The following is a 16,418-nucleotide window of genomic DNA, read 5'->3' on the forward strand; positions in this document are numbered from 1 at the left end:
TTTTTTCGTTTTCATTTCATTTTATTCGATATTTTATTCCTTTTGTATTTTCCTTTAAATTAATATTTTCTCATCATGAGCTTTCTATTTTCATCTGTTTATTTTTATTATCAGCAGTCCGGCTTTTCTTTCTAAAGTTTCCGTAACGAGTGGATTTTTACGAGATTCGCTTGACAGCAGCCCAACACTCAACCCCTATTAGTCGCCTTTTACGACAAGCAGGGGATACTGTGGGTGTATTCTATCCCCGACCCACAGGGGAAGATCATCAATAAGGATAAATAATATATATTATTTATGTAGTATTGCGTTTTTTATTGTTATTTACTTTTATACTTTACATTATTCTTAAAATTTTGAATAATATTTATATAATAATCATGTTTATAATAAATTCCCGGTAAATAATTTGTATATATAATGCATTCCATATCATCTAATTATGCCTAGTAATTAGAATAAATTTAATAAAAAGCAAAATATAATATTTTATCTGTTTCTTCTTGCACAATTTCATTTTTAAATTTGATGCTATCTCTTTGATGCCATCTATGATTTTGAATGTATATCGGAGATATATAATGTATTTGTTATCAAGTTTGATTTTATATAGGAACATCTGGAATTAAATATTAGGAATAGAAAATATTTTCTATTATGTGGTATCGTTTAAGAATTTTCGTTTATATTTTTATATTTCAATTTGTTTCAGTGTCTGGAGAAATAAGTGCTCGTGTACAGTTGCACGTTGATGGTTCTGGTTTTCATAGGTTAGAAAATGGAAAAAGTAAATATCTTCCTTCGATCTTTATCTTCATCTGATTCTATTTACAGAAACTTTACATATCACATCAAACTAAATAATTTTACTACGAACAATTGTTATATATCATTGCATTTTGTACTCCCTTCGGCACTTTACGTAAACATTAATGAGTTAGCAGATCTAAGAAGGGCCGATAAGGTAATTAATTATGCTCTTTATATTTTTTATCAACGTTCTAATATAATTTACATTTTACTTATTAAACTTTTAGATTAACATATGCTCTGTGGGAGAGAAAAATGTGGAATTATTCATGGAGAATGCAAATTCTCAGAATATTACTCTTTGTAGCCTTATAAATAATGGCATATGTATCGCATCTTTACCAATTCATCAACGATACCAGTATCCTAAAGAGAATGGTGATTATGAAAATATTGTTTTAAAAAAACCTGTTTTACTTATAGGTTGCAAGCAAAGAATTAAAGAGTATAGAGTATCTAAAATAGATATATGTCCATCATGTGCCAGTATGATGACAAAATGGAGAGAAATACCATATGATATTGTAAGATATTAATTAATCCGAAAAGGACAAATTTTAAGGTCCTTTATTAATTATAAATTTATTTTGTCTGTGTTAATAGGACGAGATAGATTACATATGGACAATACCCATAGGAAATACATCCTATTTGTCTTGCGTCACTTGCATTACATTACTGACAACTATTATAGGAACTGTGTTTTTAATGGGAACAATATGGAAGACCATATCTAAAGAACATTTAAAGAAAAATTAATTTATTTTCACACTCTTATAAGGTGGAAAATTGTGAAAGAATATATATATATATATATATATATCTTTTAAGAAAAAAAACTTTAATAAATATTAAATATGTTTTAAATATACTTACATTCTACTTTTCTACATTAGAAATATTTTACAATAAAGCCATTTTATTCTATAAAATAATAATATGCTTGTCATGGAATCTTTGGATCATTTGTTTTTTGTATTTCAGAATTATCAACTTCCATTATTTCTCCTATCTGATACATCGTAGTTTGTTTTTGCTTTTTTACTGGGTCGTTCCACATTTGTACTTTACCTTTACCGAACAAAACGAAAATAAGATTTCCTATTATATAAAGACCAGCAGAGAGGAAAAATATACTTCTCCATTGAAGAATATTTGACTGTGAATCAAATGAAAAGAAATATTATAAATAAAATGGAATAGAATAAATGATAAAGATAAATATGTATTACTAACCGGATCTGGAACGATCACGCTACATATTAAAGGAGCTAAGATAGCACAGATATTTGCAGCGGTATTGGTAAAACCCATTAGAGCACCTGCAAAATTAGGGCTGAGATCCATATGATTAACATTATGGCCACAATATGCAGCGATATTCGAAGCTACTGCAATAATTAAAATTGCAACAGCAAGTTCAGGTTGTTCCTTGTTAATGTAACCCAAACAAATAAGAGCAATGGCTGGAATCCATTGTCCTATAGTATTACATATTTTTCTGGAAACCTCTAAGGTAATAATCTTCTTTCTGATACAAAGATCAGAAAAATAACTGAATGGAAAACTAAGAATCCATGCTGTCAAGTATGGTAATGCTGACATTGTTCCATTCTGAAAAGAATCAAACAAATGTTTTTTATCCGTTTGGTATCACATTACGGTCGATAAATGATTCTACAAGCAAACTAATTGATATTCTTAAACTGTATTGTAATTGATCTTGACCGACAGTAACCGCAAATCTAAGAATTCACTAATGGAGGTAGTTGCATTCGGTTAACGTAGCGCCTATAAGACGTTACTGGTATATATCGGCATTGAATCATAATCGAATAATACTGTCTCGCATATTAATTGAATTCGTTATTTGCGTTTTTTTTTCAAGCGGTTAAGATATTACAATGATTTTAATTAATATTCTTCTCGTATGATCGTGTATAAATAGATTGTCATGGCCATATATTGCTCAGTTACAAAAAGCATTTATTTGGGCAATTAAAGATTTAATTCAAATTTTTTAATTTATCTCAATTTAATCCATGCAATTAAAAAGTCCATTTGGTATTTAAAATTTATATTAAAACTTGCCTGTTGTATGTCATAACCAAGAGCAGAATTCATATAAGAAGGCATTTTAGTTAAGAGCATCCAAAATCCCCAATTTTGAACCGATTGTGTAATAAGAAGAGCCCAAACAGGTACAGACGTTAATATAGCTACCCAAGGAGTAGATAATTTCTGTAAATAAAAAATAAATAATCGTGTTTAACATTTATTAATAAAACAAATTACGAATAATTGATCGTTACCTGATCGGTCTCGGTAACACCTAAGCTAACTTCGATGAATTCCTTTTCATCCAATGGTATATTTGGATGATCAGCAGGTGATTCTTTGACAAAAATGATAACGCAAAGAGCAGCTATTAAGCTTATAATACCCCAACAGTAAAAGCAACTTGGCCAGCCAAGAACGGAAGCAGAAAGGTATCCAGAACTTAGAAGAGAAATGACATTTCCAATCCAACCACCGGAATAAACAAATGTGGCTAAAATATAATTATTAACAATAGTTTTATATTATTCCACTATTATAAATAAATGAGGGGAGGGGAGGGAAAATGAAATAACTTAACATTGAAACTGACCTAATCTACCTCTTTCATCGCTCGGCGACCATTTAGATAAGAGCGTGTGTAAGGTCGGCATGACTGTGCCTTGGGCAAAACCAGCAATAATTCTGGTAACACAAACATATTCCCAACCACCATAATGGGCTGCAGAATGAACTGAAAGTGTCAGTAATCCGTTGATAGCAAGAGCACCAGACAAAACTTTTTGGGCTCCCCAACGTTGAGCAATGATGTTACCGAGTATTTGAGTACATATGTATCCCCAAAAGAATGAACTCAGTATGGTGTCCTTGGTACTCTGATCCCAATGAAATTCCTGCCCATTGAAAAAATAACAAAAATATTGATTCTGATCACAGAGGATTTGAACGCAGATTAACGAGGGAGAAAGAGAGAGAGAGAGAGAGAGAGAAAATTACGTACTTCGAATTGTGGATTAGCTTTGGTAGAATTGGTCATCGCCTCCAAGGTCACGGACATGGTAACCCTGACAGCATAACAGGACAAGAAACCGAAGGTCATGAATAGTACCTGTACGTGTCTACATCCAAAGAGGGCTGTAATCAAAGAAATATTCGAACGTCATATCTATCGAATTATAATACGACCTTAATCTTTTATACAACTTAGATGATTTTTCTAATACTTGCATACCTGCGTTAATAAGATGTTAGACAATATTGTTATGTAATATCACATTGATAGCACATAATGATGATAATGATGAATTTATTTTATAAATAATGTTTCTAACATCATAAAAAAGAAAGAAAATTTAATATATAATTAATGAGATATTATTCTATGTATATAAAGTATCTGAAAAATGTTCATCATTATTTATTAGGGTATTAAATTTGTTTTAAAAAGTTTTATATAAAACTTCGTAATTCAAATTTTTTAATAAGGAAAATGAAATGTGCAATTTTGCGAATATCGCTTTTAAAGATTCTCGGTAATGACCGAACGATTAATCATTCTATCTTGTGCTATCGAAAAATGTAAAGAATGCGGACTACTCGTAATCGATTCTACGTGCTCTTTTAGAAATGTACAGTATGTCCGGTTTAAATATATACACGTGATTATTTCCCTAAGAATTAAAAACGCAATAAGGTATTTCAGACGAATGTTGTTTCGTGTCAAGAGAGAAACACGTCGTCGTGATAATTGACTTTGAGATAACATCGAAGAGTTGATTTTTAATACTTAGGGAAATAATCGCGTGTACACATTTTTTTAATGTAACTACTTATATTTACGTTTTTTTCTGAAATCACAAGTAATAATAATAATAATAATAATAATAATATTAATAATAATAATAATAATTTATGCAACCAATATCATTTTAATTAGTGATGCTTTTATATGAAGTATATAACAAATTATAATTTATAAGTTAGTTTTAATTTTAATAATTTTAATTAGTTAGTTTACTGTACTTTTTTTTCTCTAGTTCTGCTTATATATACTATATTATACATAGCAGGGATTGCGATGTACAATTTGTAAAATTTATATATATTGTTACACCTATGTAAATAAATAAGTAAAATAGATAAAAAGAAAACCTCGATTAGCATTGGTAATTTTACTCTAGTAGTGTAAACATTAGCGATTGACAATTAAATATGGTAATAATCATATATGATGCAAATTTCATTGATTATACAAGAATTGCACAATTTTATAGATCAGAAGAACGGTCACCGGCCGAATTGGACCGATTTAATCTTATTTAACAGATTTGATAAATAACGTCTTATCTGAAGCTTAATCTTAAGTTACATCTCAAACGCGATTATACAAACACTTTGAGGTCGAACTGATAATGGAATCAAATGTGTCAATCAATAAATGTATTAAGTATTATGCTTCATGCATATTATGTATAATGTATAATGTATAATGTATAATGTATAATATATATATATATATATATATATATATATATATATATACACGCACACACACACAATATATATTGCAGAAATCGGCTCATAAAAGTAATGAACTCGGCGCGTAAAAAAAAAAATTTTAATAATATATTATAATATATTATAAAAAATTATTACTTTACTGTTATTAATTTCTACTTTACTACTGTTGCATTATTATTATTTTATTTATATTACAATATTATAGATATCTTATTATCGTATGTGTAGGTATATTTTTAATACTTGAAAATCACTGATTGATTTTTGTTTAAATAAAAAATTAATAATTATAAATATAGTTTGACATTTATTTTTTATATTTAATATAGTACCTTTAGGTTTGATGGGGGGTATTCTCATCATTTCGGAGACCGAAACCCTTTTATTGCGTACGGACCCCATGTTCACGTCGACTTCGTTTGATACTCGTCTCTGGTAGCACGTTCCAAGTTAACAGAACAATAAATGACTACAATCTGTCGTTTTAAGTACTGTCGTTTTATACTCGATCGTCGAAAACTCTCCCACTCCTTTATCCTTTGCATTCGTAACTTTACTATTTTATTTTGCTCTAACTAAAAGAAAGAAAAAAATATTAGAAGAGTGTAATAATGATTTAATAACAATTAACATTAAAATTGAATCGATATAACAAGAAAATTATTAATCGTTGTAATATTTTAAGTTTTTGACAATTTTTTTCGCTTAAATCATTCATAACAGAGACTATTTTATCTAATATCAATAATAATATATAATAATAATAATAATATATTGTTAATAACTATGATATGTAGTTACTATATGATTAACAAAAATTCATATGTATAATTTTTTTTATACTAAACATATTTAAAGATATGCTATCTCCGAACAGAATTTTTATACAAGATTTTGTTTACACTGTTAATCGTTCTATGTAATTATTTTATCGTTGATTATCAATAATGAACATTTTTTCTGTCCTATAAAGATAATAAGTATCTCAACAAATGTATTCTTTTTTCTTCTGTTCTTATTTTTTTTTAATTTTCAAATCAGATATAGATGCGATATGTGCATTTGGAATGCGATAAATTATCAAATATATAATTAATAACTTTTACATCAATAATATCGATTTTTAAAAACAAAGATTATATGTAGTATACTTTTTGTCTTATTTTTTAGCAGCAATAACAATTGTAATAACGTTAATAAAAAAGATAAATTTTTTAATTTATAATTTTAATTTTGATTTTGCCGACTTATCTATATTATTGCAACCTCAACAACATGTGACTCCGTGGCGCAACGGTAGCGCGTCTGACTCCAGATCAGAAGGTTGCGTGTTCAAATCACGTCGGGGTCATGAGGAATAGTTATTTTTTTTCTTTTCATAAACTATTATAAAAAATAAACTGTGAGAAATCCACGTCCTCCGTATTATTTCTTTCTTTCTTTCTTTCTTTCTTTCTTTCTTTCTTTCTTTCTTTCTTTCTTATTATGTCTCATGCAAAATGATGGAGATAGATATATAAAGTATAAAGGGATACCAAGTGTGTATGTGTATATGTATATACATTATCTTTCTTCTTTTTTATACGATCGAAAGTTCTAAAACTGAGAAGAAAAATAAAAAGTACTTCTTCTCTTAAACGTGCTAAATTTATCTATCTTAAAAATGATATATCCATTATATATATTGTTACAAAGTATTTAAGATAACATCGTATAATCGACTACGACAAAAAAAAATCCAATGGAAATATAATGTTTCAAATATTTACGCATAGAATATTACCTTTATTTAAAATACTCTGCATTTATTTTTTTTTTTATTATTGCATTTGCGTACCGTGTGCATCACAGATTTGATTTTTGTACCAACAGACGAAGATCTATGAGACAAAGGCATATAATAAGGAACACTGAATCTCTTTTGATTATGTTCGTTTAGTTTTTCGAATAAATAATTATTGATTGTTGAAAAAAAAATTGTTGTAAAATCGTTGCAATTTTTGTTATATGATGCATATAATAGTGGGTGTGTGTGTGTGTATATATACACGACACACGCACGCGCACACACACACACATTATTCCAAGTGATTCAGTCCTTACGGAATGATAAACTCCAGTAAATTATAAAAAAAATAACAGATCCTTCCATTTTCCTAAGTAATGCAGTAGCAGATCTAAATTTTAGTTTCACAGAAAATAAAATGTAAATGTAGTAACATACCGTACAATACGTTAACTTGAAAATAAAATATTCATGCACTTTAGACGACATAGAAGAGAGAAAGTGTGTAAAATTTATACATATTAATATGAGAAATTAATAATTTGCTATTTTATTAGCTACTAACTTATAGAAAAGTTTTTCACACATATACAATTTTTTGCTATTTTACGGTAGTAATATAGTTCCGGATATATCTACAAAGAGGAAAATTATTTTTATATATATATATAAGGAACTGATAACGTTCAGGATAGAGTTGGCATATAATAAATAACAATTTCATTTCGTACATATACAAACAATTAATCTTCATCTGTGCCTTTCTGATATACTGCGCCAAATTTACTCATGTATTTGCGCACAAAATCTTTAGCTTTGTGTTTAACATTTTCATTACATTGTAGTTCGTCCACACTTTTACAATGTTTCAGCTCTTTCGCAAGTACGAAATGCGTTAACTGAAAGGAGAAATTAATGAAGAAATTATTAATAAAGAAATTAAGGAAAGAAAAAAATATTCTTCAAGATATTTTTACCTTTCTCGCAAGATGCTTAAAATCTTCCGTATTAGTTATCCGACCTTGCTTACAATCATTTTTTCTGTATGGATTTAAGAAATGTACCATAACATTGGCCATATTTATTCTGAAGGTATCCTTAATCTTTCTTTCCGACATGCTGCTAGTGAAATCGGACGATGTTGATTGTGGTTTATTCAGCCAATGTCTCGAATGAACTTTCGATTTATTACTACGTCTATGTTTTCTAAGTTTATCAACATGCATTTTAAGTCTTGCTCTTTCCTTCTGCCTTCGTAATTTTTCTTTTAATTCCTTATACGTTTTATGACCAATACGATCCTCTTCTCTTCTTGGCTGCAATTTAAATATAATATTTGAGGAATATTATACCCCTTTGAGGATTTTTTAAGGAAACAGGAAAAGGAAGAAGAAGAAGAAAATATTTACACTAATGATCCTTTCTTGTACCAAACCATCTCTTCGCTTTTTGGTTTCAGGAAATATATTGGAACCAACTGGAGTATTAAATGGATTAACTTTTTTTGTAGAATTACGTTTTTCTGTGGTACCAGCATCTAAATATACATCCTCTTCTTTCTTATCAATCTGTTCATCATCAAGATCTTCTTCATCCTCGTTAGAGGACGTTGAATCGTCACTGGATTCTGAAGTAGACGACGAATCTGGTTGGACACCTATGTGGTCTGGTGGCGGTGGTAACCATTGCGACACTCTTTCTTTTATATGATAGTAGTACCTTCTGCCTCTAGCATCTATCGCACTCTTCCATTTAGGTGGCAAATCTATGGGTGGTATTTCCGCCTGATTGGAAATAGTATCGGTAGAGGCATTGACAGGAAATTGTTGAGAGTTTGTCGTTTTGTCAACATAAAGAGATTGTGACTGAATGGAGATAGGTTGTGAAACACCATGGACAGGTACCAAGTTGCTTGCGATCGACAAGTGACCTTCCGAATACTGTTGATGGTGTGAAATTAAAGAATATGAAGTTGTCGTCTGATTGAAAGCAGATGCTTGATTTAAGGAATACACTACGGGTGGTACACTTGAGGGAACGGCAGTTGTACCAGTTATACCAGTGGTTATTTCAGAAGTTATTGTTGATTGTAACGCATGAGGATTTTGCGATACTATAGTACTCGAAGTGGATAGAGATTGATTTCCTCCTACGCACGTAGAAGTACATTGCTGTGCGATATCTCCTTCTGAATAAAAATATCAATAGTTAATAAAAAGAAACAATATAAATGGAAAGAATCTATAGAAGGATTTTGCAATGCAAAACATTATTTTCCTTGAAATTACCTTGGGCAGAATAATGCTGCCATTGGCCAAGCGTTGGATTATAAAATACCGGATAACCAGTTTGTGGATCTAACATAGCAGTAGAATGGGGATCTATACCCAAAGCTAAACATCTTGCTTCGTGTTCTTGCCAAGAATCGTGTTGCTGACGACGTTGCCTCTCCTCCTCTTCTTTAGCTACTTTCAGAGCAAATAATTGTCTACGTTCATATTTTGTCATCCTTGGTATAGGAACTAAACTGCTTCTTTCTTCTCCTTTCTTATCTTTTGTTCTATTATGTTCAAATTCTGGAGACTCTCTTCCTCGTCTTCTATCCGTACGTTTGTCTAACTCGGCTCTTCCATACCTATCGGACCTATGTCTGTAGCAATCATTTATTATTGAAAATGATATGATTATTTGTTTCACTATTCGACACAATTACAGACATAGTATAAAAGAAAATATTTACTCCATTACATTTACTAGGTACATATATATATATATATATATATATATATATATATATATATATATGTGTATATACAAGTCTTTTTTATTTTTATTTTTTAAATATCGAGGCATTCGATACATTTACCTTTCGTAGGACGTTCCAGCTTTTTCATCTTTTTCGAGCTCTTCCCTATACCCGCGATCTAAAAGTATAAGATAAATTAAATAATAAATAAAATACATGATGTATTCTCATTCATGATGTTTCTCGAGTTATACTTGTAAAAGAGAAAAAAAAAAAAGAACAAAAATGACCTGCTTCTCTTTCATGTTCCTTCATCTGTTCGATTCTTTCCTTTTTGGGTATTCTGAAGACCTCTTTTAGATTAGACCATTCGGACAATAACGTCGATGCTAATTCAGGAATAAGAGCTTGATCTGTATTTTCAGATTTGATTTCATTTATTCCTGAATGTTCGACTTTAGTTTCGGTTAAACATGGAATGTTGCTCAAATTGTCCAAAATTTTCTTCGTACCACCGTCGTTATAACAACCGTTACCTTCGTCGGATGATCTCTTTACTTTGACTTGATCATCTTCCGGTGACTCCCCATTTGGTGATAAATATAATCGATTTGACCATTTTTCTACTACACCATAAATCTTACTATCCATTAACATTGTTTTGTTAGGTATTGGCAGTGTATTTAAAGTCTTTAGAATTTCCAGACGAAATTGTTGCGCCTCTTCGGATTCGTCCTTAGCAATATCCATAACATAGCTCCATATTAAACGAAGACCATGATAATCTAAGAACAATCTTCTACACGGTTGTTCCCCGCTTTGTATTAAACGCAACAGGCATGTTCTATGTTTCAATTCTCTACTTCGAACCATCAAACGACTCAAAGTTAAAGTATGAGCACGATTTTTCAAACCACCCGAACATAACTTGTCTATTTCTTCTTCCAACTGCAAAGAAAAGTAAGAGAACGATATCATATTTTATTGAATTGATAATAAAAATAATAACATACGTCTTCATCCTCCATATAATCCATTGATTTCTTCTCCTCCTTCTTCTTTCTAGCATCTTTCTCACGTTTCTCCTTTTTCTCGATTTTTTCTATTTCTTCTTCAGGCGTATCACCGATCCAACCACAGCAATTAGGAGCTTCGCAGAAACACTTTTGCGCTTCCTTTCTGAATATTTCACAATATTGCTTATTAAATATGGTCGCATTGTTATTAATTCTATATCTATTAATTACGTACCCATATCGTTGAAAATGATAATTAAATGTAATTTCTTCTCCAGCGGCTATGAACTTCTTAATAAAGAATCCTATTCTCAATTCACCATTTACGGTCCACTGCAACGTTATATTGTAAACGATAAGGAAATATACTCTAAAGATTTTCCTTGACAAGTATTATAAAATTTACCTTTTGTGTTTCGGCATTTGGATCACAGCTATGATTTATGAAACGTGAAACATTTCCTTTCATAGTAGCATCTATTATTTGATCAGATTTTAAAGCCATGAAATAATAATGTCTGTTCTTATCTTTGGAATATTCTTTAGCTCTACGGCGAAAATCTTTCGGGTCCACCACTTCTCCTACGTATTCCATTATAAATTCTCCTCTATAAAACAAAAGCAAAAAAAGAAAAAGAAAGGGGGAAAAAAAGGGTGGTGCGAGGGGGGGGGGGGGAGAAAGGAAAAAGTAAAATTATAACAATATAAACTTTGTAAGATATATTAGCAAAACATAAAATTTTAAATTATATTGATAAACACTAACACATCTAAATCAGCCACTGCACGTAATCCGAATCCTTTTTTTTCTGTTTTAAAGACTTCGCACTTTGCATATTCACAGTTTTGAAATCTTTTGTTAGTGCATCTATCACCGACTACGCATCTAGACCCGCTGTAATACACATAAAAATTTAACAATTAACTTAATTATACTCTTGACAATATTTAATTTACAAATTTATAAATTTATATACCATTCTATCATGAGAAGTCTATTGAGACAATCCTCACCGCAACCAAGTTCACCTCTTTCTATTTCCTCTTCTGTCAGAAAACAATCGCATACCATTCTTTTGGTCTCCTTATTGGTATATCTAATATAAAAAAAGGAATAATACAATTGTTTTCTCCTATAAAAACATATGAAAAACGTTATGAAAGAACGAAACCTACCTTTCGGTAAGATATAAATTTTCACGTAAATATTCAAATTGACTTAATCTTTCTTCCATTTCTTTATTCTTAATATCAGCTGTTATTATCGGACTTGTCTTTATTCCTATAATTTTAGGAACCTGTGTTGTCAACGAATTAACAGAAGAATTATTTTCTACATTCTCCTCTTTATCCTGTTTAATTTCTGGATAAGAATGTACATTCATGGATGCACATACAGCTATGGATCCACGTTCGAAAGAGCCAGATTCTCCTGGAAGAGCACTATTCGACTTAGTTGTCACGTGTGTTATTAATTCAGATGTAACAGCATTTGATAATTCAAATCCCGTTCCGGAAATGGACGAACTAGATCCTCCCATTTCAAGTTCACTAGATCTTCGCCATCTCGATTTTACTTTAACTGGTTTCAATGAATCTGAATTGTAACCAGAAGTATTGAAAGTTGCTACAAGAGGAGCAAGAGGATCGTGCGTGGTTTGCATTTTGTTAGCATTATTTTCCTTGTCACATTGTATTTCAGATTGCCCATCCATATTAATCTTCGATTCTAAAGTAGCAGTAGTCATATGGGCAGTTATTTTATCTTTCTCCTGTGTTGAATTAGCTTTCAAAATTTCTGTACTTGATTTAGTCACCAAGCCACGCCCTCGAGATCTAGAAAAACAATTGGACAATTATATGTTTTATTAACAGATAAAAGCAAAAAAATCAAACGAATCTTAATCAGCTAAGATTTGAAAAAGAATAACACAACATGTTTACCTTTGTTTCATTAAACCTATAGTGCGAATTCTATTGCTTCTTCGCACGCCAGAACTATTCGATCCACTTTCTGAACCCGTGGTATCCGTGCTACCGCTACGGCTTCGAAACTCGACCTTTTTGTCAAGATCATTCATATTATTTTGAGCACCTTTCGTATCAATATCTGGTATTTTATAATTATTTATTGATAACAATGTATCATTACTACTGTCACCGCTACTAGTTAATTTCATATCTTCGCTATCTACTTTGCTATCTGCTTCACTGTCTGCACATACATCTTCAATATTTTGCAAATGATCAGGAGGCTTTTGATTTGGAGTTTTCTTTTTCTGTAAATTTCTACAATTTAATGGTAGTTCACTTGCACATGCTACAACACTTTCTGCAAAATTGTCTGACTTTAGGGCACTTCGTTGTTGATTTTTCAAAACACATTCCACTGACTTCTGATAAACATATACCGTATCAGTATTAGACTCACAATTAGCTGAACGATGCAATTGTTCCATTTTATCTAATATCGATGAACTACTTTCGTCATCTTCATTAACCAATGATATCTTTTGTACATTTATACATGTTTCTACAGGCGAATTAACACTTTCTACACTGCACAAATCGTTAACTAACTTTTCTATTTCTTTAGAACACTGATTCTGTTGCACAACATTCGACTTTTCCGATTTAAAACAATTATCCCCCTTCACGATCTCTTTCTGACGTTCTCTTAAATGTTGTTGATCCTCATATTCTTCCTTGGATAGGTTAGACACATAATTATTGCTTCCTTTTTTGGCATCATTGCTCAAAAAATTAGATTCTTCTTTTTGACGACGAACCTGATCTTTACTTATGCACCGATGTTTAAACGATTCCGTTCTAATATCCTCGACCGTTTTATCATTTTTATAAGTACTATTTGCACAATCTAACGAAATTACCTTTTTATTAGTAGAATTATTATCTATATCGTACGCTACTTTATTATGTTGATGCTTTGAACCTGACATTTTATAAGATAAAACACTTGGCGTGGATTTTTCATCAACGGTCATACGTAAATTATTCATACCATTCTGAATGATTTGATACTCGCTACCAGCTGTACCTTCCACTTTGGACTCTACTACCATCGACTGCGTGCCATCTTCATTTTTTACAACGGTATATTCTACAAAATTATCTCCCTCTAAATTAGCCTTATTCATCAATAGCACTTGCTCAACCACCATGCCACTATCTTGTTCTAGAGCATTATAACTAGTTACTGTAGCATCACTTTCTACTTCCATCTCCTCACAAATTATTTCTTCTATTACCTCTTCTGGCCACACTTCTACTTCGTTCGATGTAGACTCAAGTTTAGTTTCATTATTTTCTGTTGTATTACCAACAACCATCTGACGCACATCCTCTGGACTAAGTTTCTCCGATTGATCCAACAGATTATCCAATCCATCTTGACTATCGCTCTCTTCGTCATCTCTTTTGTATATACTACATACATTATCGGTTAATATATCATCGCTATTGGACAAGTTTTTATGACTATTATATTTTCTATGTACATTTTGATTCTTCTTTGAATCCATTTGATTCTCAATTTCTTCCACGCTTCTTGATTCTTCGGCATTTGAAGTGGATGATGTCTTCAAGATCTTTCCATTTATCTTCCTCTCTTCTAATTGCTTTTTAGCTATCTGTCTGCTAGACTTTCTAATGGGCGTATACTTAGGTGATGATTTTACGGATGTTTTAACTTCGTGTTTCCGTTTACGTGCCATATTGATCCCATAAATGTTTATTTATCTGTAATAAAAATAATACCTTCAAGAGAAAATTCACGAGTAAAAAAAAAACTCCTCCTAAAAGGAGTAACTTGTTCTCTAGAGAATTACATTGTGAAATATTTTTTAAAGGATCAACGATAATTTGTCCCTTTTTCTTACGCATAACATTTGTTATGGAATAAATTATGATAAATATTCTAACAAACGTGAAATTACTCGATGTCCTTACTTAGTATTGGCGACACTCAACGTCCTATAAATAAGATCCTAAATAGGATCTAATGCTTAACGGATAACCTATATGTAAGTCTAAATGCAAGTTCGTAATTGCCATATGGAATATGATATTAAATACGAATATATACGATAATTAAAAATAATATAACAATATTATGAGCTATTCAAATGTTGTCCATTATAAAATGAATATTAAAAAATTGTTAAACTTTATAAATATTATCATTATTATGAAGTAAAGTTTACGTCTTGGAGAAATACTTTTTCCATAGAATACGCTTATTTTATGTATAACCGAAGAAACTCGACTATAACTGGTGACGTGTATTTGAACAATAATTTTCTAATTGAACATTTGAAATAAAGCAAATTAATGTTAATTGAAATAAATTTTTCTGATAAAAAGAAAAAAGAATTCTGATTATTTTGATCGTTATATATCCCTAAAGAAGAATAACTAGAAAAAAGTGTTATACTCACTGGACAATTAAAAAATTATATCTCCCGATTTATTACCAACAGTTGTCATTTTGAGAACATCACTTACAGGAATCTATCACTTCGTCTGCTTCATAATTCGTCCATATTTTCGACTAAGGCAAACGGATAAATAAGCATTTAAAAAAGTATATTGCAGATATTATACTCTAGCAATTAAAATATTTCATTCGAATGTTTTTCTTTAAAACAGCTTAATGTCAATCCAATGATGCACAAATTCACACCCCGTAAATCGCTGCAGTTGTTGAATTTTCACTTGTATTTAACCGTGTTGCACATGCAAATAAAACTAACGTAAAAGCACTACGAATAATATCGAATAATAATTCACAGAACTAACCACAGATTTTAATTTGCATGAAAAAATATTAATAAGGTCATTCTCAAAATTGCAAGGAACGCGTGATACTTGAATAAGTGTATACGTTGTTGCCACAAGCATCGTTTGTTTCTTCCAATGCTGCCAATATAAAAAAGAAAACATACAGATGCGATCATTTTCTAAAGACAACAAGGAGAGGAAATAGAAAGAGTTTGTAGGTTCTTTAGAAACTCATCGTTCTCTCGTGTCTCAGACTATACTAAAACTTATCCTATGGCGACGCCTTACATTGGACATTTGTAGCGCCCTCTGCTTCCGGTGCTGGAACTAATGTCCCTTAGAAAAGCATATGATTAGTTAATATTCATACGTGTAAATATTTGATTAATCTTTAAAAGAGATACTTTAATTACGATGTGAATGCAAACAATATACATACAATATACATTCTTCCTATACATTCTTCCTATTGGCCAATGAGTGAGCGGTCGTTTCTAACAACCAATGGCAATACTAGAAACTTCCTTCTTGTAACTTGGTTCGACCAATCACGTACGCGAATTAGATTTTTCAATCATTTTCAAATTTAGATTACTTTACGTCTCTCTCTTAATTATTATGCAAAAAAAAAAAAATATATATATATATATATATATACACATTAAAAGGATTATTCGAATAA

The 16,418-nt window shown here is 30.7% G+C and overlaps 3 protein-coding genes and 1 non-coding gene across 8 annotated transcripts; 2 read left to right on the plus strand and 2 right to left on the minus strand.

Annotated features, from left to right (window-relative positions):
• Positions 1 to 629: 629 nt before the first annotated feature.
• Positions 630 to 1,617, plus strand: LOC118445317 (uncharacterized). Its single transcript, XM_035874633.2, has 4 exons — positions 630 to 770; positions 835 to 964; positions 1,038 to 1,334; positions 1,414 to 1,617. The coding sequence occupies exons 1-4, from the start codon at positions 658 to 660 to the stop codon at positions 1,567 to 1,569; spliced, it is 696 nt and encodes a 231-aa protein (XP_035730526.1). The 5' UTR covers positions 630 to 657; the 3' UTR covers positions 1,570 to 1,617.
• Positions 1,402 to 5,933, minus strand: LOC118445314 (putative inorganic phosphate cotransporter). The gene is made up of 8 exons (XM_035874629.2): positions 5,721 to 5,933; positions 3,869 to 4,002; positions 3,461 to 3,761; positions 3,123 to 3,361; positions 2,902 to 3,051; positions 2,047 to 2,424; positions 1,687 to 1,969; positions 1,402 to 1,543 (listed from the first exon to the last, which is right to left on the minus strand). Exons 1-7 carry the CDS (start codon positions 5,788 to 5,790, stop codon positions 1,757 to 1,759), a joined length of 1,485 nt encoding a protein of 494 aa, XP_035730522.1. The 5' UTR covers positions 5,791 to 5,933; the 3' UTR covers positions 1,402 to 1,543; positions 1,687 to 1,756.
• Positions 5,911 to 15,983, minus strand: Set2 (SET domain containing 2). Of its 5 annotated transcripts, none has more exons than XM_035874602.2 (15): positions 15,394 to 15,983; positions 12,881 to 14,695; positions 12,113 to 12,772; positions 11,914 to 12,033; positions 11,703 to 11,831; positions 11,343 to 11,544; positions 11,172 to 11,269; positions 10,934 to 11,099; positions 10,211 to 10,868; positions 10,041 to 10,098; positions 9,463 to 9,824; positions 8,584 to 9,362; positions 8,152 to 8,490; positions 7,906 to 8,073; positions 5,911 to 5,963 (listed from the first exon to the last, which is right to left on the minus strand). In XM_035874602.2, exons 2-14 carry the CDS (start codon positions 14,668 to 14,670, stop codon positions 7,918 to 7,920), a joined length of 5,517 nt encoding a protein of 1,838 aa, XP_035730495.1. In that variant the 5' UTR covers positions 14,671 to 14,695; positions 15,394 to 15,983; the 3' UTR covers positions 5,911 to 5,963; positions 7,906 to 7,917. The 5 variants fall into 5 exon arrangements, with proteins under 5 accessions (XP_035730495.1, XP_035730493.1, XP_035730492.1 ...); XM_035874600.2 differs by lacking the exon at positions 5,911 to 5,963 and adding an exon at positions 7,700 to 7,809; XM_035874599.2 differs by lacking the exon at positions 5,911 to 5,963 and having other exon boundaries at positions 7,700 to 8,073.
• Positions 6,668 to 6,739, plus strand: TRNAW-CCA (transfer RNA tryptophan (anticodon CCA)). Its single transcript has one exon. It is a non-coding gene; the product is annotated as a tRNA-Trp (tRNA).
• Positions 15,984 to 16,418: the final 435 nt, after the last annotated feature.

The sequence above is a fragment of the Vespa mandarinia genome, chromosome 18 (assembly GCF_050613455.1).
Source record: "Vespa mandarinia isolate Hongniang chromosome 18, ASM5061345v1, whole genome shotgun sequence".
In the NCBI taxonomy this organism is placed as follows: Eukaryota; Metazoa; Arthropoda; class Insecta; order Hymenoptera; family Vespidae; genus Vespa; species Vespa mandarinia.

Excerpts from the sequence above, each read along its gene's own strand:
- LOC118445314 (XM_035874629.2), bottom strand. The coding sequence starts at position 5,790 with ATGGGGTCCGTACGCAATAAAAGGGTTTCGGTCTCCGAAATGATGAGA. Across the intron at positions 3,362-3,460 it reads CGATGAAAGAGGTAGATTAG|CCACATTTGTTTATTCCGGT; the intron begins GTCAGTTTCAAT and ends ATTATATTTTAG. Across the intron at positions 1,970-2,046 it reads GCGTGATCGTTCCAGATCCG|TCAAATATTCTTCAATGGAG; the intron begins GTTAGTAATACA and ends TTTGATTCACAG.
- LOC118445317 (XM_035874633.2), top strand. The coding sequence starts at position 658 with ATGTGGTATCGTTTAAGAATTTTCGTTTATATTTTTATATTTCAATTT. Across the intron at positions 771-834 it reads GATGGTTCTGGTTTTCATAG|AAACTTTACATATCACATCA; the intron begins GTTAGAAAATGG and ends TTCTATTTACAG. Across the intron at positions 1,335-1,413 it reads GAGAAATACCATATGATATT|GACGAGATAGATTACATATG; the intron begins GTAAGATATTAA and ends CTGTGTTAATAG.
- Set2 (XM_035874602.2), bottom strand. The coding sequence starts at position 14,670 with ATGGCACGTAAACGGAAACACGAAGTTAAAACATCCGTAAAATCATCA. Across the intron at positions 12,034-12,112 it reads AATTTATATCTTACCGAAAG|ATATACCAATAAGGAGACCA; the intron begins GTAGGTTTCGTT and ends TTTTTATATTAG. Across the intron at positions 11,832-11,913 it reads AGACTTCTCATGATAGAATG|CGGGTCTAGATGCGTAGTCG; the intron begins GTATATAAATTT and ends TGTGTATTACAG.